Source organism: Mirounga leonina, unplaced genomic scaffold (genome assembly GCF_011800145.1).
Source record: "Mirounga leonina isolate KUSES-001 unplaced genomic scaffold, KU_Mleo_1.0 Mir_94, whole genome shotgun sequence".
NCBI classification, from domain to species: Eukaryota; Metazoa; Chordata; class Mammalia; order Carnivora; family Phocidae; genus Mirounga; species Mirounga leonina.
In genome coordinates, this window is record NW_023270855.1 from 42,089,415 (window position 1) to 42,111,886 (window position 22,472).

At 48.3% G+C, this 22,472-nt stretch overlaps 1 protein-coding gene across 1 annotated transcript; it reads right to left on the reverse strand.

Moving 5' to 3' along the window:
• Window positions 1-17,185: 17,185 nt before the first annotated feature.
• CAMP (cathelicidin antimicrobial peptide) lies at window positions 17,186-19,419 on the reverse strand. Its single transcript, XM_034996847.1, has 4 exons — window positions 19,165-19,419; window positions 18,411-18,518; window positions 18,202-18,273; window positions 17,186-17,384 (listed from the first exon to the last, which is right to left on the reverse strand). Exons 1-4 carry the CDS (start codon window positions 19,360-19,362, stop codon window positions 17,247-17,249), a joined length of 516 nt encoding a protein of 171 aa, XP_034852738.1. The 5' UTR covers window positions 19,363-19,419; the 3' UTR covers window positions 17,186-17,246.
• Window positions 19,420-22,472: the final 3,053 nt, after the last annotated feature.

A 22,472-nucleotide genomic window follows, 5' to 3' on the forward strand; every position in this document is an offset into this window, starting at 1 on the left:
GTAAGAAAATAATGTCCAAGGTTTAAAAATGATTATTTACAGAAGATGGTTACATGTATTTGTTTTAACCTGAAATCAAGTAAATTCATTTTCTATTTCTGCAATTTTATTTAAAATCAAATGAAACACTTATGACTAAAACATACCAGATTAATAAAAATATACTAGATTAATAAAAATATTCCAGATTAATAAAAAATACCTTCAGCACAGATTCAGCTTGAAAACAGGTGGTAACGGGCACCTGGGTGGCTCAGTTGGTTAAGCGGCTGCCTTCGGCTCAGGTCATGATCCTGGAGTCCCTGGATCGAGTCCCGCATCAGGCTCCCTGCTCTGCGGGGGGTCTGCTTCTCCCTCTGACCCTCCCCCCTCTTATGTGCTTGCTCTCTCTCATTCTCTCTCTCTCAAATAAATAAATAAAATCTTTAAAAAAATGAAAAAAAGAAAAAAGGTGGTAACATAGAAATCCAGCAAAATTTGGACATTTCAAAAGACAATTTCCTCTTCACAGTAGCTATAGAACATTCGAAAATTTTTTCACCTGTCAGCTTCCTCCCACTGCACACAATCCTCTCCCATGGAATTGGAATCTCTAAGTTCAAACGTTCATCTACCCAAGAATTCCCTCCCATGCATTCATTATCCAACAAATTCTCCCTCAGGCTTATTCTTCTTGGTCACATATGGGCCTAGGGAGCCTGGGCCCTTGAACCATCCAAGGGCGGGGTGAAGAGTGAGATTCACTTCTCCAGATGAGCAGCCTGGATGCCTAAACTGGGTCCACATTTATCCCAGTTCTCCAAGAGCATCTCCAAGGATTCACCTGTCCTGGATTCTAAGGTTCTGAGAGCCCATGATCCCTTTAAGACTCATATATGCCTGAGCCTCATTCCACCCTTCTCTCTGTCTTCCCGGAGAGAGGCTCACCCTAGGGCCCAGCATCTGAACTATAGGAGCCACATATGGGGACTTTAATTCCCATCTCTCACCCCAAGACCTAGAAAGAGACAGGGTATGCAGGGCCCTCTCAAGTGTGGAAAGTAGGAGCAGAGGCAGGGGATGTGGGAATGATGATGGAAACAGCTGCAGAAAACCAGGACCCCTGGATTGAGTCAATAGAGCACTCCCACAAAGCCTCATGGGAAAGTGGCCTCTAAACACAGACCTCTTAAGATGTTAAAACTGTGCAATAGTGGGGTGGGGTAATGGGGGTACCTCCATTACTCGGGGAGGCAGAGGGTAGGGAATCAGTTACAGTAACTAGAGATGACCGAAGGTTCTATCTCATCCCTGCAGAAGTTGGGATAGGGGCAGACACAGTGAGTAGCCCCTCCAGCGCCCTCTCTGCCCCACCCCCACCACCACAAAGCACTCTTCCCCACAGTCCCAGCCTGGAGGTACTTCAACATTAAAAGAAAATTTAGGACGCCTGGGTGGCTCAGTCAGTTAAGCGTCTGACTCTTGGTTTCGGCTCAGGTCATGATCTCAGGGTCCTGGGATTGAGTCCTGTGTTGGGTTCTGCACTCAGCGTGGAGTCTGCTTGTCCCTCTCCCTCTGCTCCTTCCCCCAGCTTGTGCTCTCTCTCTCTCTCAAATGAATAAATAAAATCTTAAGAGAAGAAAAGAAAAGAAAATTTGAGGAAGGAAGGAAGAAGTCTATACTGAGGGACAAAGCTGAGAAAAAAAGGGGGTGAAGGCTTTGTAGGGCTAAAGAAAATTGCTTCAAAAGGGGCAGAGCCAGAGAACTTTGGGGTGAGGTTGAAGGATGATGCCAGTAGGAACACAGGAGCTGTCCTGGTCTCAGTTTCACTTATCGGCCCTGCAGCCTTTTAAGTCTCTTATCATCCTTCAGAAATGAGCCATTTGCCCCTACAGCAAAACTTCAGCTAGGAGCACCTGGGTGGCTGGGTCGGTTGAGCATCTGGCTCTTGATTTCGGCTCAGGTGTCAGGGTCCTGGGATGCGGCCCTGCACTGGGCTCTGTGCTCAGCATGGAGTCTGCTTGTCCTTCTCCATCTGCTCCTCCCCTGCTCTCTTTCTCTGTCTCTCTCTCTCTCAAATAAATAATCTTAAAAGAAAAAAAAAAAAAGAGGAAGACACAGGAGGGACTGATTCCTGACCGAAAGGAACCCAAAGCTATCTGCCCTGGCCTGGACATTGGCCCCCTCTGCATCTCTTCCTATGATTCCTGAATCTGACAGTGGTCTCACAGGCATGTGCGGTGTCTCTACAATGTCTGTGTGCATTTTAATAGAAAACAAACATTTTTCTTTCCATCATGTGGGCCAGGAAGGGTCATTTGGGCCCTGGGGAGGTAAGACAGGCAAGAGTGGCGCCAGTTCAAAGAGCTTTAGCAGCATAGATAGTGAGGACAGATATGAGCGTGTGGCTAAAAGACTGGACACAGACATTGGGGGCGCTTTAGAAGGGCCGTGCTTAAAAGCCCCAAAACCTGGTATTGTCAGGCTGATGGTGGGCATTGCTAGTGATCTTACACCTGCCAGGGAGGACCAAAGCAGCATGGTTACGAGATCTAAGTCCCGAGACCGAAGAACTTTGGGGTGTGGTTAAAGGGACCTGGGTTTGGGATTGGAGGGGTAGCAGGAAGACATGGCTGAGGAGTCCCTCAGATTACGGGCTAGAAACTGAACCCTGAGCAATCCCTAAAGGTAGGGGTTGAAGAGGATGCAGCAAAGGTTTGGGACATAGAAAAAAGGGAAACAGGAGAGTGTCATAGAAGTCAATGGAAGTTAATGGACTTGCAGAAGGAAGTAAAAAGTCGTCGATGAGGTGTGAAGACCACTTCTCCAAGGGGAGCATCACCTGGTCTCTCTGTTCTCAGAAGCTAGACCTCTGCCACCTTCACACTCACAGAAGGGGTCAGGGGTCAGAAGACTGTCCCTGAAGCCCTCTCCGAGCCGAGCTGGCATGGGGTTGGTCATGTATGGAGGACAGATGTGACTCTCGGTGTTTCTTAAGAGGTCACCTCCAGCTAACACTTTGCACTCCCTGTACACAGGCTTCTCCCTGAGTATGTCCTCTGCTCTGTGATGAGGAGTGATGTCCAGCTAAAGCCTTGTCCACATTACCTTACAATTCAAGGCTTCTCCCTGAGTGTGTCCTCTGGTGTGGCTGACGGTTGACTTGTTGCTAAACACATACCCTCGCTCTCCACACACCTAAGCCTTTTTCCTGAGTGTGTCCTCCAGTGTCTCATGAGGGCTGACTTATCGCTAAAGCCTCACCCATATTCCCTGCACACATAAGGCTTTTCCCCTGAAAGTGTCCTCTGATGTGTGCTGAGAGTAGACTTGGGGCTAAAGTCTCACGCACACGCCATGCACTTGTAAGGCTTCTCTCCCATGTGTGTCCTCTGGTGTGTGCTGAGGACCATCTTGTGGCTAAAAGCTTGCCCACACTCCCCACACACATGAGGCTTTGAGGCTTTTCCCCTGTGTGTGTCCTCTCATGTCTGATGAGATGTGACTTCCTGCCGAAGCCTCGCCCACACTCCCCACACACACGTTTCCCCTGTGACTGACTTGTCTGAATAGGTTTGTCTTCTGGCTAAAATCTAGTCCACGCTCTCCAAACTCAACTGCTCCAAATCCTGAGGTTTCTACCCTCTCGGGAACCGTGTGCACACCCCAGAGCTCGTCCTATGGGCTGGACTGAATTTGACCTTCAATACTCAGTTGCCTGCCTGGGAGCTTACTGATGGTCCCTGGGGTGAGTTAGGGAAAACCCTGGAAGTCCCCCTCTCATTTGTACTCCCAGACAAGGGTTTAGAACCTCCTCTTCCTTGATCTTCTGCTTTGGCCCCCTGGTGGTTTTTATCAGAACGCAGTTGCCGTTGCCTTGCTGCTGCTGGTCCTCTCGGCAAGAATCTCCTGGTTGGAGTGGATTTACTGAATGTAAATCTGGAATAGAGGATGACTGAGTAGTTAACTTTGAAAAATTGCTGCTTGCCAAAGGCCAGAAGGCAGGAGGGCCAGGGATGAACTTCCAGTTTTGATTCTGCCGAAGAAAGGAAGAAATGAAGTTCTGAATCAGAGTAGTCATAGGAAAGGCTCACAGGGCTCTTCTTCCTTGTCTTACGGTTAAGATCTAATCCATTAATCATTCACAATGACTCATGTCTGTCTCCCCAAGATGAACTTCACAGGACCTACATTTCCATTCAACGTCTTTAAACTTTTTATATGGAAATAGTTTCAAATGTACAGAATAGTTGCAAGATTAAGAACAATACAAAGAACATCTGGGCACCCTCTACCCAAATTACCTATTGTTAACATGTGTATGTTATATTTGTGTGTGTGCGTACAGGTATGTGTATGTATATTTTTTCTCTGAACCATTTGAGAGTATACTGCATACATCATGGTCCTTTAATCCTAAATACTTTGATGTATATCTCATAAAAGTGGGGTATTCTCGTTCATAACTACAATACAGTTATTAACTTCAGTAGATTTGACATTTACATCATACCCGTATCTAACTTCCATATATATTCCAATCTTGTCAGTTGAGCCAATAATATCCTTTTATAGCATTTTCCCTGCAGTACAGGATCCGGTCTAGGATTAGGTATTATAATTAGTTATCATGTTTCTTTAGTTTCCTTCCCCTATTTTTAGAGAACATTCATCATGGTCTAGAATATATACAGAATATATAGAGAGCATTCCTGATGTTTTCCATGATTAGATTCAGATTATGCACTGTACTCAATTTTTACATATTACATCTTTTACTTGAACCCAAAAACCCACAGCAAAACCTATTATTTACCTAATATTGTACATATTATCCTAACAAGGAATCCTCCAAGTAAGCATTAGGGGCATCTTCAGCTCTGTAAGTGTCTGTAATTATACTAAAATTATCTTCTAATTTGTTACACTGTCAGTTACACTGACACAAATAGCTACAACCATTTGTTTCCAACAAGAGAGAACCATCTTTATGACCTATATGGAAATGTCCTTCGTGACTTTTCCTACGGAAAGAAAGAATAGTTGACATAAGAGTCACTCAGTCTGGATGTCCTCCAACGTAGAAGGTAGTATGGAACAGTGGTTAAAGAGCATATGTGAAATCTACGTTTGAGTTTCCCCATCCATTCACAGATATTAGTTAGAGGACTAGTATGCACCATGCTACCGGGCAGTGGAGATTCAGCAGCAGAAAAGACAGGCAGGCACAACTGACTTAAGTGACCTTGGCTCTTGGCCTCCTGAATTAGTCCAAGATATGCTCTTCTGTTTCCAAAAATCAACACATACACAAATTTTACCATTTGGCTGCACTTACCTAAGAAATAATCAAAACCGGATCGCAATTGTTTCTAACCATCTAAAGATGATAAACCATGAACTTTTTTTGTTTAAGATTTTATTTATTTATTTGACAGAGAGAGAGATGGTGAGAGCAGGAACACAAGCAGGGGGAGTGGGAGACGGAGAAGCAGGCCTTCCACCGAGCAAGGAGCCCGATGTGGGGCTCGATCCCAGGACCCTGGGACCATGAACCGAGCTGAAGGCAGACGCCCAACAACTGAGCCACCCAGATGCCCCAAACCATGAACTTTTTGAAATCATGGGAGACCAGACCCTTTATTGGCCCTAACTGAAGACTCTTTCCAGATTCATTCCATCCCAGGCAGAATGCTAATTTTTTAATCTTTTATTAGCACAAATGCCATAAAACTGCCTTTCTAGTCCTTAAACATCCCTGACATTTCTCTGTGAACTATTCAGTAAAAGGTTTTCTACTGGAATTTATATCTTTATCTGACAATTAAATAAACTCAGAATTTTTTTTTTAGTAAGTTTTGGTGGTCTTTGCTTTATGACCTGACATTTGGATTGTAAGAGTTGTTTTTACCATTAGTATTTGCCATAATAAATAGCATTTGCTATGGCCCAGCATTTTGCTATACAATGTTTTTCGTGAAAATCAAATTTAATTCTGCTATTATCATTTCATAGATGGGGAAACTGAGGTTTAGAGGGGCTAAGTACTTATCCACAGTTACAAACTAAGAAAAGACAAGACAGGTCTCAGGATGTGCTCTTAAACAAACCACAGATAACTGACTACTTAGCATACAAAGGCTTATATCCTACTAAATCTGTCCTTAAAGGGAGAAAAAAAAGCTTCTAAGCAAAAAATGACACTCTTGCTGCCTTGACTAGGTTTTTGTAGAAAAGAAGCCAATGAGAATTAAGCCCTGGACACAGATGCAGTCTTCTGGGGGAAAAGCTAACCAAATTTGGCATATAAACTAAATCTGGAGGCAGTCTAGGGCTGCAAAGCTGCCACCAAGACATCCTGATCAAGAGATTTCCAAACGCCCAGCCCAACTGCCCTGACTCAGGACAAAATGGAGGTAGCTAAGTCATGCTGCTCCAGAGGACCTACTGAACCCAATCCTACCAGGTCCTTCACCCATTCAAAAGGTAGTATTTCCTGGAGCCTGGAGAGCTCTGCCCTGAGATCAGGAATAGAGGAAAGGGGTGGGAGTGGTGAATAAAGCCGATGCTTTCTCTTCCTTCTTCTTCTTTTTTTTTTTTTTTCTCTTAGAGAGAGATGGGGGGAGAAGGAGGGAGAGAAAAATCTCAGGCTGACTCCAAGCTGAGCACACAGCCTGAGGCAGGGGGTCAGTCTCGTGACTCTGAGATCATGACCTGAGCCAAAATCAAGAGTCAGATGCTCAACCAACTGAGCCACCAAGGTGCCCCTCTTCCATCTTTATTCTACATTTCTTTTTTTTTTTTTAAGATTTTTTATTTATTTATTCATGAGAGACAGAGAGAGAGAGAGAGAGAAGCAGAGGGAGAAGCAGGCTCCCCAGGAGCAGGGAGCCCGATGCGGGACTGGATCCCAGGACCCTGGGATCATGACCTGAGCCGAAGGCAGACGCTTAACCGTCTGAGCCACCCAGGCGCCCTTTATTCTACATTTCTAATAAATAGGATTCTTCACTTAAAACATTTTTTTTAAAAGTCCATAATGTTCTGAGTAAAAGCCAAGCTCCTCAGAAGGCCTGCTAGGTTCCACATTCTCTGGTGATCTGCTGCCTCTCTGACTCCATCTAGTCTCCACCCTTCATTGCTCCACCAGACCCATGCTGATCACCCCTCCTGAAGCCTTGCACTGGCTGGTTCCTAGGTCTGGAACACCTTTCTCCCAGACATATCACTGGTATATTCCAAGAACCCGAAGCTGGGCCTAACATTGAAGAGTTAATAGATATTTTTGAATGAATGAGTGGTAGGAGCAGAGTTAATTAAGAAAGAACTAAAAGGTGAAGTAGAAGACAGGTAAGAGATTGTCAACACCGTCACAACCAAACCCTCCTTTTTAAAAAGATTTTATTTTTAAGTAATCTCTACACCCAACGTGGGGCTTGAACTCACAACCCTGAGATCAAGAGTCACATGCTCCTCCAACTGAGCCAGCCAGGCACTGCCAAAGCTTCCTTTTATCATCTGTTTTCTAACATCTCATTTACTGTCCTGAAATGAAATTTATATTTAATAAGTTGTGCCCATACAAAGAATATTTTTAAGATAAGGTAATACCCTATCCAAAATATCAAAAGGAATTTTTAAAAAGGAATTTATAATAAAACATTATGCATTTCAATATGAATTTCTTGACAGGACTACATTAAGAGACATAACAAAGCAATCAGATGCTCACAGCTATAGGCAGATCATCGTGGACATGAAGTTACAAATGCAGACAGATGTGGATGTACCTTTTGATGACAGACATGTGTCTGTTTTATTGGTGATAGACACACGTGTGCTGTAGAGGTCATGACTCAAACACTACCCAGCATTGCCACTGGAGATGTGATTTTTTTTTTCTTATTGGTGAACACCTCTTGGTAAAGTTTGAAAGTATTTTCCCTCGATTTACAATCTGTGCAAAAATTACCTTACAATGTTATCTAAAGCAGATTTATATTCTAGATTCAGAGCATTACAAACAGATTCATGGCCCATGGGGAAAAATCAGGAGAGGGAAGAATTGATACAGATTTAAGAGACATTTAAAAAATGGAATGCGTGGATCTTGTCCGGATCCTGATTCAAGTTTGCAAAAAGACTTTTTTGAGATGTTCAGGTAAATATGAACATGGACTAAGTGTTAGATGATATGGAAGCACTACTGATAATTTTGTGAGATATGATAATGATACTGTGGTTATGTAAAGCAAACTGTCCTTATTTAGTAGAGTTGCACTGTGATATACTTAGGAGTGGTATGTCACTTTATATGGGATTTGTTTTAAAAAATTCAGTGATAAGAGAAAAAAAAATATGGAGAGGAAGGAAAGGATGAATCAAGAGTAGCAAAACATTTCAAAGCCTAAAATGGATCCAATAGGATCCAAAGTTTCAGTGTAAAGATTAATTTGAATCAGGTTTTTTTTTTTTTAGATTTATTTATTTATTTATTTATTTATTTATTTGAGAGACTGAGAGCACAAGAGGGAAGAGGGCAGAGGGAGAAGCAGACCCCCTGCTGAGCAGGGAGCCCGATGTGGGACTCGATCCCGGGACTCCAGGATCATGACCTAAGCCGAAGGCAGTCGCTTAACCAACTGAGCCACCCAGGCGTCCCCTGAATCAGGTTATTTTAAGGCAATTTTAACACAGTCCTCAGAATCAACAAAATGTGTAAGCATAGTGAATAAGATCAGATGAAACAAGATAAAAACAAGACCAAATTAGATCGGCCAGTTGAAAGCAAATTCAGGGATGCCTGGGTGGCTCAGTTGGTTAAGTGTCTGCCTTTTTGGCTCAGGTATGATCCCAGGGTCCTGGGATCAAGTCCCATGTAGGACTCCCTGCTGAGCAGGGAGTCTGCTTCTCCCTCTCCATCTACCCCTCCCCCCTGCTCATGCTCTCTCTCTCTCTCTCTCCCTCTCCTGCTCTCTCTCTTTCAAATAAATAAATAAAATCTTTTAAAAAGAAGAAACTCTCTCTCCCTCTCTCTGCCCCTCCCCCCTGCTCACTTGTGTGTGCACCCTCTCTCTCTCAAAAAAAAATAAATTAAAAAAAATCTTTAGGGGCACCTGGGTGGCTCAGTTGGCTAAGCATCTGCCTTCAGCTCAGGTCATGATCTCAGGGTCCTGGGATCGAGCCCCACATCGGGCTCCCTGCTCAGTGGGGAGTCTACTTCTCCATCTCCCTCTGCCCTTCCCCCTGCTTGTGCTCTCTCTCTCTCTCTCTCTCAAATAAATAAAATCTTTTTAAAATTAAAAAAAAAACTCTTTTAAAAATAAAGTACTATCATTTCAACACATAAGCAATATTGAAAGGTTATCAGTAGTTTATATTCTTTTTTTCCAAACATCTCTTCTAAATCAGGTGCATACTTGACAGAGCATATCTCAATAATGACCTTAAATTTTCAAAGGTTAAAGGAAAATGTAATCTCACCAAAAAAAATAAGTAAATAAACTTGTGAGGCAGAAGACACAAACAGACATTTCTCCAAAGAAGACACCAGATGGCCAACAGACACATGAAAAGATGCTCAACATCACTCATCATCAGGGAAATGTAAATCAAAACTACAATGAAAAACTACCTCATACCTGTCAGAATGGCTAAAATAAAAAACACAAAAAACAACAAGTGTTGGCGAGGTGACAGAAAAATAGGAACCCTTGTGGACTCTTGGTGGGAATGCAGACTGGTGCAGGCAGTGTGGAAAACAGTATGGAGGTTCTTCAAAAAGTTAAAAATAGGACTACTCTATGATCCAGTAATCACGCTACCAGATATTAACCCCCAAAATACAAAAACACTAATTCAAAGGGATACATGCACTCCATGTTTAGAGCAGCATTATTTACAATAGCCAAATTATGGAAGCAGCCCAGGTGTCCATCAATAGATGAATGGATAAAGAAGATGTGGTATTTACATATAATGGAATATTACTCAGCCATAAAAAAGAATGAAATCTTGCCATTTGCACTGACATGGACAGAGCTAGAGAGTATAATGCTAAGCAAAATATGTCAGTCAGAGAAAGACAAATAACATATGGTTTCATTCATATGTGAAATTTAAGAAACAAAACAATCAAAGGGGAGAAAAAAGAGACAAACCAAGAAACAGACTCAACTATAGAGAATAAACTGATGGTTACCAGAGGGGAGGTGGGTAGGGGGGTGGGTGAAATAGGTGATGGGGATTAAGGAGTGCAGTCGTCATGATGAGGACTGGGTGATGTATGGAAGTGTTGTACACCTGAAACTAATATATTGTCTGTTAACTATACTGGAATTAAAATTTTTTAATTAAATACATAAACTTGGGGCGCCTGGGTGGCTCAGTTGGTTGAGCGACTGCCTTCGGCTCAGGTCATGATCCTGGAGTCCCCGGGATCGAGTCCCGCATCGGGCTCCCTGCTCGGCGGGGAGTCTGCTCCTCCCTCTGACCCTCCCCCCTTTCATGTGCTCTCTCTCTCATTCTCTCTCAAATAAATAAATAAAATCTTTTAAAAAATAAATAAATACATACATACATAAACTTGTGTTTGATGGGGAAATATTTTAGACTTCTTCAGTATTTAGTTACAAATTAATTAAAAGTAAATTTTAAGGGCGCCTGGGTGGCTCAGTTGGCTAAGCGACTGCCTTCGGCTCAGGTCATGATCCTGGAGTCCCGGGATCGAGTCCCGCGTCGGGCTCTCTGCTTGGCAGGGAGTCTGCTTCTCCCTCTGACCCTCCCCCTCTCATGCTCTCTCTCTCTCAAATAAATAAATAAAAATCTTAAAAAAAAAAAAAAAAGGTAAATTTTAAAATGTAGTTCCTCAGTAGCACTCGCCACAACAGGTGGTCCACAGTCACTTGCGGCCGGTGGCTGTGAGAGCAGAGAGCGCTGACGGTGCCCCGGAGGGAGGCGGGCCGGAGATTCCGGGCGGCGGCTGTTAGCACCATGGACAGTGCACAGGAGCGCCCAGCCGCAACCGCCGCACACCCTGACGGCCGGCGGAGGCCTCGGATACCGCGGACACCAGCTCGGCGCCCGAGGTCCGAGTGCGGCAGAAAGCAGGCGGTCACCTCCTCTCTCCCTGTCCCTTCGCCAGACCGAAGGCCACCTGGCCGGCCGACTCACCGTGAGCCGCCGAGCCCGGGGCAGAGCCCACGCCTGGGCTGACAGGAAGGCGAGGCGGGGGCGAGGCGGGGGCGAGGCGGGGGCGAGGCGGGGGCGGCAGCGGTGACAGTGGCAGCGGCAAGTCGAAGGAGAACCGCGCAGAGATCCCCGGGGCCGCCTGCGGCGTCAGAAGGAGGAGGGGATTCTAAAGGAAGTGCGTCACTGTGCGGCGAGCAGCCTGCCGGGAAGCGTAGTTCAGAAGCAGAACGCTCCTCTGGCAGTAACCCCCTCCAGGTCTTAGATGTGATCCCACGTGCTGGGAGCCGTCACCGCGTGTGAACAGTGCCATGACCTCATGTAATCAGGACCATGACGTCACATGATCAGAGCCATTGGCCCCAAGTGATGGGAACTGTGACCCCACTAACAGTGACTGTGACCCCCACATGCTGGGGCCGTGATGCACGAAATCAGGGCGTGCAGCCCCTGTGCTAAGGCTCCTGACCCGACTTGATCAGAGCCTTGACCCCATGTCCTCGGGCGCTGTGACCACCGCCTTGCTCAGAGCAGTCACCCCTATAGTGCTCAGGGCCTATTCTCCAAACCAGGACCCAACTTCACTGGGGTCTGGACCGTAGGTCTTTGTGGCCGGGACCCCATGTCATGTGGAAACCCAGCTTCAGGTGGTATTGACCCCACATACGTGCGGTTGTTACCCCTCATGCAGGGTATGACAAGGTGGCATGTCATTAGCCATCTTTTATAAATTAGGTGTAGATAAGTCAGTGAGTTAGATGGATGGAATAATTTGAGGGGGTGGCTAAGTGATTTCCATTCTTCCTGTTAAAAAACTATGGAAGGAAAAGGGAAAGGGGGAAGGAGAGGGCAAAGGGAAATCATGGCTCTGACCACAGTCGGATCAGTTTTGTGATATATTAGGGATGGGAGAGATTTTAGCAGTCTCTCCTCTGCTGTCCTGCCCACCACTCCCTTGCAGCGTATTCAATAAACTTCTATCTCAATCAATCAGTCAATAGGATGGGAGAGATTTTAATGCCACTTTCTCAGTGCCATGACCACAGGTGACCAGAGCCCTGACCCACCTCATCAGGACCATGACCTCCACATGCTCAGGGCCGTGACCCCCCTTCTCCCGGCTGTGAGGAGGCTCTGACCTGCCCTCAGGAGGGAGGCTGCAGGCACCTGCACCCTGCTGCGGGATGGAGAGGGTCCTGCAGGTCTTGGATCCCGGAGCAGCCAGACAAGTTGGGGAGGGAGTGTGAAGGACTTATTTTTCCCTTACGCTCTCCATGTTTTTTAGTGACCTTTGATTCTCTCAGATTATCTCATATTAAGCAATATAATATGGCCGTTGAAGACAATGAATTTGCAATCCAAAAGAACTGAGGGAAAATCCAAACCCCACCAATTGCTCACTTTGGAGTCTTAGTTTCCCCATCATCGAAATGTAAATGAGGTGTCCTCTGTCCACTCAACACACTGCCTCTTGGATACAGGGAAGGAGGCTTAAAAAATCATATCTCCTCAGGCAGTTTAATTGGGATTTCCTTTGTAGATAAAGCTGAGTATTTCAAACTAGCCTGGTTCAAACAAAAAAACTCAGCATATTCTTGTGTTCTGATGTGACTATATATTAGGTAAAGAGATCAGATTCAAAATCAGGTTGTAATTACAGACATTATGCCGTCATTATTGTGGAAATACTACAGAATTATTATCCCAAGAAGTAATGGAATAATGTAACTTAGGGACTGGATGGATTAAGCGTGTCTACGGGAGAAAGTGTGCCCACAGCTCCAGCCTGAGACAGCCTTACCCAGGAGCCTCCTTCACCCTATGCGGACAAGGATAACCACGGCCGCTCCAGCCACCTCCGCCACTCACCCAACCCTCCCAAAGCCCTTCCCTGTCTGCATCCCTGGGACTTTGGATCTGGAACATCAACCAGGAACACTCCCAGGGTCGGGGAGGTATTGATGGGTCTGAGCTCCGCTGTGCTCCTTGGGTGACAAGAGCAGCATCCGGGTGCAGACAGGGCAGGGGGTGGGGCTAAACTTGCAGACAGGAAGGGCGAGCAAGAGCCAGGATGGCTCTGAAGCTGGAGTTTGGCAATGGGCAAGAAAACTGTCCTACCAATTGTAGCTGAGGCTTGCCAATTTGCACCTTATTCGGATTTGGGAATCCAACAAGTCATGTGAAATTTCTATTCCCTAGCATGCAATGGGTAATGCAATAAAGATCGTGCCATGATTGGGTGAGACTGTGCTATATTTAGCTCACCAAACTCTTTTCAGGCAATTTAAGAAAATCTGTCTATCCTGGAGAAGTTATTTGACTTTTTCCTACCTTGTGTGAGGTTTCTTTTTTCCCTGTTTTGTTTTGTTTTGGTTTGGTTTTTTCCCCATGTGGGACGTGGGGAGGTTACCCTTTATCTTCCTTAAGGAAGAGGCAGGGAAGGAGAGGAGCAGACATTCCCAGTGGCTAAACTTCGCTGGAGGCTTCTAAGTGCCCCCTCCCTGCTCTTGACCAAGGCTCCAGGAGCCCTGGAAGCAGCCCACGGGGCTACAGATTCAGCTTGAGGAAATTCCTTCTGGCTCCTTGTGAAACCACCACCTCTGGTTCAGCTGTCCAGCCCACCCTGGACCTCCCACAGAATGCTCCTCTTGGCCCAACTCCCTGCATACTAATGGCTTGTTTGGATTGCTTCTTCACCTCAGGTTTTTCTTCTGGATTCCACAGGCTCCCCTAACTCGGTTTTTTGCCCCAGGCCAAAGATGCAGTACCCCAGGCTCCTGAGGTGGTCAGCCAGACCAGCCCCAGGGCCCCAGAACCAGCTGCAGGAACCAGGGCCCCAGAACCAGAGCACAGAGTCCCCTCAGAACCACGCTGATGTACACATCCCCATCCTTACAAACAGGATCTGGCCAGACTAGAAACAGGCACTTGGTATCTTTCAAATGCCACAAAGGCCTTTGTGAACAGGGAGGACCATTGGTGGTCAGAAAAACCATCAGGCTGACTGGCTCCAACATTGAAAGAGGGGAAAACACCTCCTGCCCCACTGAGCACACTCAACCATCCTCATCTCATAAAAGCCATGAACCCATGTGCTCTGAGGCCGAAGCTCATATTATGGGTCAGTCTGGTGACAAACAGTATGTCTAAAAACAACAAAAGGCTAAAGACAGACCCATGGAGACACCCTACTGATTTATTTAGTTGTTTAGAGATACTTATACCGATCAAAAGCTTTAAGGAACTATTTATTTATTGGAGAGAGAGAGTGTGTGTGTGAGTGTGCAGGGGGGGCGGTGCAGAGGGAGAGAAACTCAAGCAGGCTCCATGCTGAACACAGAGCCTGATACAGGGCTCAATCTCATGACCCTGAGATCATGACCTGAGCTGAAATCAAGAGTCAGACGCTCAACTGACTGAGCCACCCAGGTGCCCGCAATCAAGAGCTTTAAAAACAGAAACAAACAAAAATCCCAAAACTGGCACTGAGCTCACAAGTAGAAAATACTGTTCATCTTTGGAGTGACACAGTGACATTCCGCACTAGGTGAGCAGATGCGGACAAGGCCAAACTCCACTCATCTCTGCTCACCGGCGGCATCTGGCTGGTTACGAGGCACCGTTAATGCCCTGACCTGCTGTGTGTCGTGGGGCTGCTCCAGTGAATGTGGCCCCAAACTCTGAGTTCCTACCAGTGATTTTCACCACGAGACCACAGCTAGGCAATATGCTTCCTCTGCCTCGTGTTTAAGACATTCCAGTCTTGGCTCACCAAAGTCATCCTTGGAATCACCAGAAAATACAGGTTCCCCATCAGCCAAACCTCTGCCCTAAAGGGAAGAGAGGGACTGCCATTTCTCGGGTGCCTATTACGCGTTCTGGAGGCGGCAGCCCACAGCCTCGGTGACTGATACAGGTCAATGTCACCAGCTGCTCTGATCTTGTCTGTTTGGGGCGGTTCCTCTGATCCCAAACATCTGTGGGGGCCATCTTCCCCTAAAAGGACCAGGCTAAAAGCATGGGTCCCGAATCCATGCTTTTGCCCCACCAGCCACAAGGAGCAAAGACCATCCAAGGAGCAGTTAAATGATTGACTCTAAAGCAACTACAAAAATAATCTAAGTAAAATATTGATTATAGATTCTAATAGGTGGGTACATGTACAATTCTTTCAATGGTTCTGCATGCTTAACTACTTTTTAATTTTTTATTTTATTGTTTTTTCAGTGAGCTCAATGCCCAATGTGGTGCTCAAACTCAAACCACCCCGAGATCAAGAGTCACATGCTCTACCGACTGAGCCAGCCAGGTGCCCCTGCTTAGCTACTTTTTAAATAAAATATTGAGAAAAATTTAAAAACTAAATAAATCACACAAAGATGAACACCTTTGATGGAAGAGAGAAAACCTATTTCCTAAAGCAAGAGCCTTTTCAGATCCCTGTAATCAGAGAGGACCATGTCCCTTCACTAAGACAATTAACTCTGATTTCCAGGGTGATCACAACGATGGCCCACAACAGGGCATGGGAACTCAGTAACTGATGAACAGTGGCTGTCACAGAAGGGAGGGTCGAGTGGAGCCCACTCAACATGGGCCCGCTTGGGAAGGTGGGAGCCATTGGAAGCAGAAAACCTTAGCGTGACCTGCTCACCAGGAAGAAGCAAGTATGACAGATAACAAAGGCAATGCTATGTGATATCCTGCTTCCTGTTGCTCTCAGAGCAGGATGACTATGTCTTATTTTCGGTTGGCCCAGAAGCAGATCTAAGACAAGGACGCAAGGGGAAGGAGTTTATTTGGCAGGCAAAGAGAGAAAGCAGCAGTGGGAGCACAAGGAAGTGAGACAGAGAAGGAACAGAAGCCAGAACAGGGTGTGTTAATAAACAGGTCATCGCTGTGGGCGACAGGGGCACAACCAGCTGGGGACCTGGGTGATGTGTAACCCATCTTGGAGTGGACACATCCAAGGAGCAAGGAAGAGAAAATATTTTTCCACCAACTCCCACCAGTCTTTGGTTGAGGCTGCTCCCTGGAGTGCCCTAGTGCCCAACTCCCCTAGCAAAGAGCCACAGGTACTTCTAGTCAGCTACTGAATGGCAAGTGGGCAAGACATTGACAGTGTCTGAAACACCCATGTCTCTCCTAGCCAGAGCTCTTCAGCCTGCCAAGCAAGATTCTTGCTTTTAATGGTGCCGAATGTTGGTACCATTTGATCCCTAAACACAAGCCCCCAACTTAAATCTGCTACCCAGCTAAAGAAAGTGTTTGCCAATGCCAGAGGAGATGCCAGGAGCGATAGTCTTTTCCAAAGTTAAGATTTTCTTTCTTTTTTTTTTCTTTTAAGATTTTTTATTTATTTATTTGACACAGAGAGAGAGAGAGACAGTGAGAGAGGGAACACAAGCAGGGGGAGTGGCAGGCAGAGGGAGAAGCAGGCTTCCTGCTGAGCAGGGAGCCGGGACAGGGGACTCGATCCCAGGACACTGGGATCATGACTGGAGCTGAAGGCAGACGCTTAACGACTGAGCAACCTAGGTGCCCCCAGAGTTAAGATTTTCATTAAGATTTTCAAGGGGAATTGGAAATTTATAGGAATTGTACCAGCAGACTGACCTTAGAACCCAGCCAGCCAGGAGACTGAACTGTGCCTCTGTGTTTCACAAAATGCCTGGCCCCTCCCTCAGCTGTCACCTCCATAGGAGCAGGAACAGCTCTGCAGTCTCTCCACTCCCACTACACTCAGGGTAGATCTCCTGAATCACTACTGGATGTTCAACGAGGATGGTGGGAGGCATTTGAAGGGCATGGGGAAGAACCCGGAGAATGGAGGCACTATCCTGGCCCTCCTGGCCCTACAGCCTCACCCCAAGCCCTTCTGGATGGCCTAGCTGTCCCCACTTTTGTGTTTTACATGGATGCGTGTTCATGCACACACGCACAAGTCCTCCCAGAATTGAGGATTTGGTTGTGGTAAGTGGGAGGAGGCAAGATAAGTAAAATTGAAGCTTGGAGGAAGTTGCTTTCACAAAAATTTATTTTTCAGGGTCCAGAAGCCTGAGCCAGGGCAAAGCAGACCCTTAGGACACTTCCCTGGGCCGAAGATTCTTTAAAATGTCCTTGATTCGCCTGCCAATTCTCTCAATCCCTCTGCCAATCTTCCGCCGCCCTCTCCTGATGAGACCACGCAGCCGGCCAAATCTCTTGACTCCCATGATCTGTGCATCAGAAGGAAGCAGTTTCTTTATGGGGGCTGGGCTGGACCCAGGGTCAAGACCAGACCCCCCCCCAGACACCCCTCTTCTTGGGCCACCCCAAGAGCCTTGAGGCTCCAGTTCATCCTCTGGCTATAACCTTCAGAGTGTGTGGTTGATTGAATCCCTACACCCACAAACAGATGAAGAAACTGGCCCAGAGATGGCAGGGGGCTTCCCAGGGTCTCACAGATGAAAGCTCATTACTCAAAGGGGCTCTCAAGTATCAACAGGAGTCAGAATCCCCTGGAGGGTTTGTTAAAGTACAAATTGCTGGGCCCCACCGCAGAATCTGATTCTGTAGGTCTGAGTGGGGCCTGAGAATTTGCATTTCTAACAAATTCCCAGATTCTCAGGACCACACTTTGAGAACCGCTGTTCTAAGGGATTGCAGAGACAGTCCTGGAGACCTGAGGCTCAGGTTGAGGGAGAAGCCCAGGGTAGGAGGGGCTTTCTCTGCCTGGATGCCACAGTGATTAATTGGCCCATAGGATGGGGTGCTTGGGTGGCTCAGTTGGTTAAACCGCTGCCTTCAGCTCAGGTCATGATTCCAGAGTCCTGGGATCGAGCCCCACATCGGGCTCCCTGCTCATGCAGGAAGCCTGCTTCTCCCTCTGCCTGCTGCTCCCCGATTGTGCTCTTTCTCTCGCGCGCACGCGCGCGCTATCTCTCTCTATGTGTCAAATAAATAAATAAAATCTTTAAAAAAAAAAATTGGCCCATAGGATGTTCTATGCACCACCACCCCATCAACCCCTGCAACCCGGAAGGGGCCACTCACCTCATCACAGCTGATGTCAAAGTAGTCCCTGTCTGAGTCCAGGATGACTGTCCCATCACAGTGTTTCACCAGCTGAGAAGAGGAGGCTCCAGGTCAAATTGGAATCCTTGTGCCATAACCTCCCAGCCTCACCCCAGTGGCTGGAAATATTCCCAGGAGGCCACTTGTTTAGCTCCCAGGGGGGCATCTGCCAGCACCCCCAGCCTCACCCCATTGTCCTTGAAATCACACTGCTCCAGGGGCTGCTGTGTCGTCTTGGGACACACAGTCTCCTTCACGGTGAAGCTCACAGGCTTTGGGATGCTCGGGTTCTCGTCCTGGTCAAGAGAGGAAGTGGGAAGACCAGACTCAGGCTCATGCTTGCCTTCTCTAATCTGTATTCCTGCCCACCCCTCCCCCAACCCCTGCGCCCCCCACCAACCTCCCAACTAAGAGAGCAGCCTTTCAACAGCCCCTGCTATGTGCCTGGCACTGGCTCTGAGCTAAGGCACAGAGGTGAGGACAGAGCCCATTCCTGCCCTCACCAAGCTGAGAGAGCATGAGCGGACCTCAGACAAGCTCTAATGAGTAGCACCTCCCCCTTAGGGGGCCACAGGAAAGCAGGGGCCTCCTGGAGGCAAAGAAATTGCCACTGGAATCTCAAGGCTGAGCAGAGCCCTTCCCTGGGCAGGGAAGTCACATCCCAGAGCCAGTAATCCCACTCTTATCCCTGGAACTTCCAGAAGGCTGAAAGGGAGTGGCACTTCTTCACCCAGTAGAGATTCCAAGGCAAGAAGCATTCATGCTGGGGGGGGGGGGGGGCACACAGCTGTGGGAAGGTTTCCTGGAAGAGGTGGGACCGCACTTAAAGGGAGAAAAGCCTTCCTGACGTGAGCAAAGCATGAACAAAGGGAGGGACAGTACGGCCAAGACTGGCTGGCTGGAGCAGAGCCTCCCTCCCCACTGCCCCCCTCTTCCACTCACTCCCTGAAGCTGTGAGTCCAGCTGCAGGAGACGGTAGAGATTCTCCTCCGAGGACCGCTGGTTTAAGCTATCCACAGCATGGAGCACAGCCTCCCTGTAGCTAAGGGTCCGGGAGGTGGCCGGAGTGATCACCAGGCCCAGCAGCAGTAGCAACAGTGACCACCGCCCCAGGGAGGGGCTGTCCCTCTGGGTCTCCATGGTCCCCAAGTCGGCCTCCTCCCAACCTGCAGGTCCCTCCTTTATGCCAGCCTGGGCCTCATGTCTTCATCCTGCCTGCCAGGATGTGGGCTGAGGCTTGCCTCAGCCCCTGTTGTTGTTGCCTCACGGGGCTCCCTGGGCAGTGGGCAAGTCCTCCTCATGTGCAACTAAAGAAATAGTTTCTCCATCTCCCTGACAATGTGTTGGCCTCTGCTGGGCCCCACAGGGGAGTGTCATTGCCGGCGTTTCTCAAGAGAGTTGAGTCCTCCTGGAGAAAAAGGGAGACAGGCAACCGTCCAACACCCTTCTCCCCAGATGACCTCCTCAGGAATCACGGTAACATAGTGTATTCACCACTCCATCTCCAGCCTAGGCACTGCCTTGCACCCAGTAGGCACGCAGCTAATGTTTGATGAATGAATAACAGTAACCACCGCTCATCTAGAGCCTGACCCACCCAGTCAGTCCTAAGGGAGACCTTCAAGGCCACACCATATTGTTCTCTGGACCCAGCCCTCAGCCAGTTCAGGGGCTCAGCTCTGGCTGTCCCCCTTTCCTGGGTTCTTCTCCACTGCCTTTCTCAGTCTAAAAATGGCCCCAGCTACCACCAGATGTGGCCCATTGCCTTGGCTCCTCCCCACTTGAGCCTGAGGAAGGGTCATCTACCTTCATTGACCCCCTTCTTGACTCTCTCTCACACTCAAGGCCACTGCAGGCTGGCCAGCCCTCGCTGGAGGCAGTGGTCTCTCCCAAGGCTTGGCTTTACCTGCGTACGCACCGAAGACTGCTACTCCATTGTCCCCTGACGCCAGTCTCCTGGTTTTCCACTCACCTCCCTGGTACTCCTTCTCAGTCTCCTCCAGGGACCCTTCTCTTAATGTGGGGGGCTGCTTCTCTTCCCAGTCCTCGCAGGCCCCTGGGGACACCCCCTCTCGGGACACCAGTTATCAGAGACAGACCTGGTCTGTATCTCTAAGTTTAAGACTCCCATGAATACCCCTGCTTGTCCCTGCCAGGTCACCTGGCCTGCTGTTTTGCTCAGTGCCATTGCATGAACCCTGAGATGAAACCTTGGGGAGTGCCCTACCTGCTCCTTCTTCCTGGGGACACTCCCTTCTGACCTCCCCCATGGCCCCTGTCCTGGTTTCTACCATCATCTTCTCTCCTCTGAAGTGTGACCATAATCTCCAGACTCCACTTTCTCTAGGTTCCAGGCTCTCCCCAGACCACAATCTACCATCCACAGCAATATTCCAGGGACTCTTTCAAACCCCTGCCTTTAGGAGCCCACACGCCTCCTGGGCTGGTATCAGAACCTGGAGTCTTGTTGCTCCCCATTGCCCTCACCCGCAGTCCTGCACACCCCAGGCACCAGGATGCCCCATATACTCCAACTGCTCAGACTCCTCTGAGACGCCTTCTCTTTCTCGACCTCTGCACCTGATCCCTCTGCTTGGCATGCCCTTCCACCTTGTGAAGACGTCCCCGACCTCCAACCAGACACAGCAACCTCCTCCTCTTTGCTCCTCTTTACTTCCTCCAGAAAGTCTCCTCTGAATTGACCCCAAATGACTCTCTGTCCAATGCTCTGGTTGAGACACCAAGCTGGGGTGGCTGTTTCTTGGGGGTGAAGAGAGCACCACTGGGAGAAATGATCAGCCAACGTGACAGAGACGTTCAGAGGCCATGAGGCAAATGCCAGTCCCAACTCTTCTGTTGCATGGCCATGAGGCCGCGAGGCCTGGGGTAGCTCCTGACTCCAGTGGCCCATAGGGCTCTTGGGGGCTCGGGTGGGGAACCTCGGAAGGTGGCAGACTGGATGCATGCCACTGGTTGCGCATTCAGCCTTGGGAAAAGGAAGGAGGAATGGGCTGCTGTGCAACCTAGTTTCGCAGGCCAGCTGTTGCCCCAGTGGCCTCTTGGTCAAGCAGGGCTTCACATTGGGGCCTTTTATAGCAGTTCTGCCCAGACTCCGCAATTCCCACTTAGCACCTTTGTCTCCCCTGCAGGACTGTACTGCCAGAATGGGGGGTCCTGAGCACCATCCTTTCCTAGCTGTGTGACTTGGAGCAAGTTGCTTTGTTTTCCTGGGCCTCAATTGGGTTCTCCTCATCTTTAGGATGGGGATTACATGGCCTGCAGTGTCTGCACAGGGACACATGTGACCATGAGTGCGAAAGTGCATGTGTCCTGTCAAGTCTTGCACTCCCAGGGCATTTTTGTGAGTGAGGCCAGGGTCAAGTCTCCTTGCTCTGCAATTACTCGAGCTCAACTGTTCCTCAACAGATGCATGCCCACACGCAGGTTTGGGAGCTGTGCCCTCCTTGCCAACACCGCCACCCACTGCCCCAGGCCCCTGTTACATTTCTCCTTGGAGTCAGCCTCTCCAGGAGGTCTGGCCCAGTGTCACCCCCAGTTGGCATCCTCTACAATGCACCCCACACCCAGCACCAGGATGGGAGGCAGCTCTCCAACCTTACCTTTAGTCTCAGGCTGGTCCCCGGGGTAGGGCTACCTATCTCCTTAGGCAAGAGTCATGAAGGCCTGAGCTGCCCCCTCAGACCTGGACTCCCCAAGCCACCCCTTCTGTCTAGCTTCCCCCCAGGGCTTCCCAAATGTGACAAGTTTGTCCCACAGACAGAGGCTCCCGAGGGCAAGACTCTGCATTCCCTTCATCCCACAGGTTCCCTAGGGGACAGAACCCATTTCATCTTTGGACACCTCTCAGGACCCAGCACTGGGCTCTGCCTTCAGAGGGATCCAGCAGCTAGCGGGTCCAGAGCCAGGTTTAGAAAACATCTGTCAAAAGAAAAGTTGCACATCATGGGGGTGGTGATGGGTAATTTCTAGCAAATACGCCTTTGTTTCCTGGAGTGATTCCCAAGAGGGGCCTGGGACATGGTGTCCCAGGAAGCTCTGTTCAGCCAGAAGGGGGAAACCCAGATATTGCCCGGATTTCAGCTTCTAGGGCCCATCTGTCTTCCCCTGGTGGTGGTTGCAAGGTGGAGAGCGGGCGCAGGAAGTGTCAAACCAAAGCATATTCTTCCTGAGAAAGGCCAAGGCAGCTGTGGGCAATCACACCCTGTACTGTGCAAGAATACCCACCCTGG

Bases quoted from the DNA above. Each gene is read 5' to 3' on its own strand.
- CAMP (XM_034996847.1), bottom strand. From the start codon at position 19,362: ATGGAGACCCAGAGGGACAGCCCCTCCCTGGGGCGGTGGTCACTGTTG. The intron at 18,519-19,164 runs GTGAGTGGAAGA...TCTCTTGACCAG, and splicing joins TGGACTCACAGCTTCAGGGA to GACGAGAACCCGAGCATCCC. The intron at 17,385-18,201 runs GTGAGTGGCCCC...TCTGATGCACAG, and splicing joins TTGACATCAGCTGTGATGAG to ATCATGGGAGTCAAGAGATT.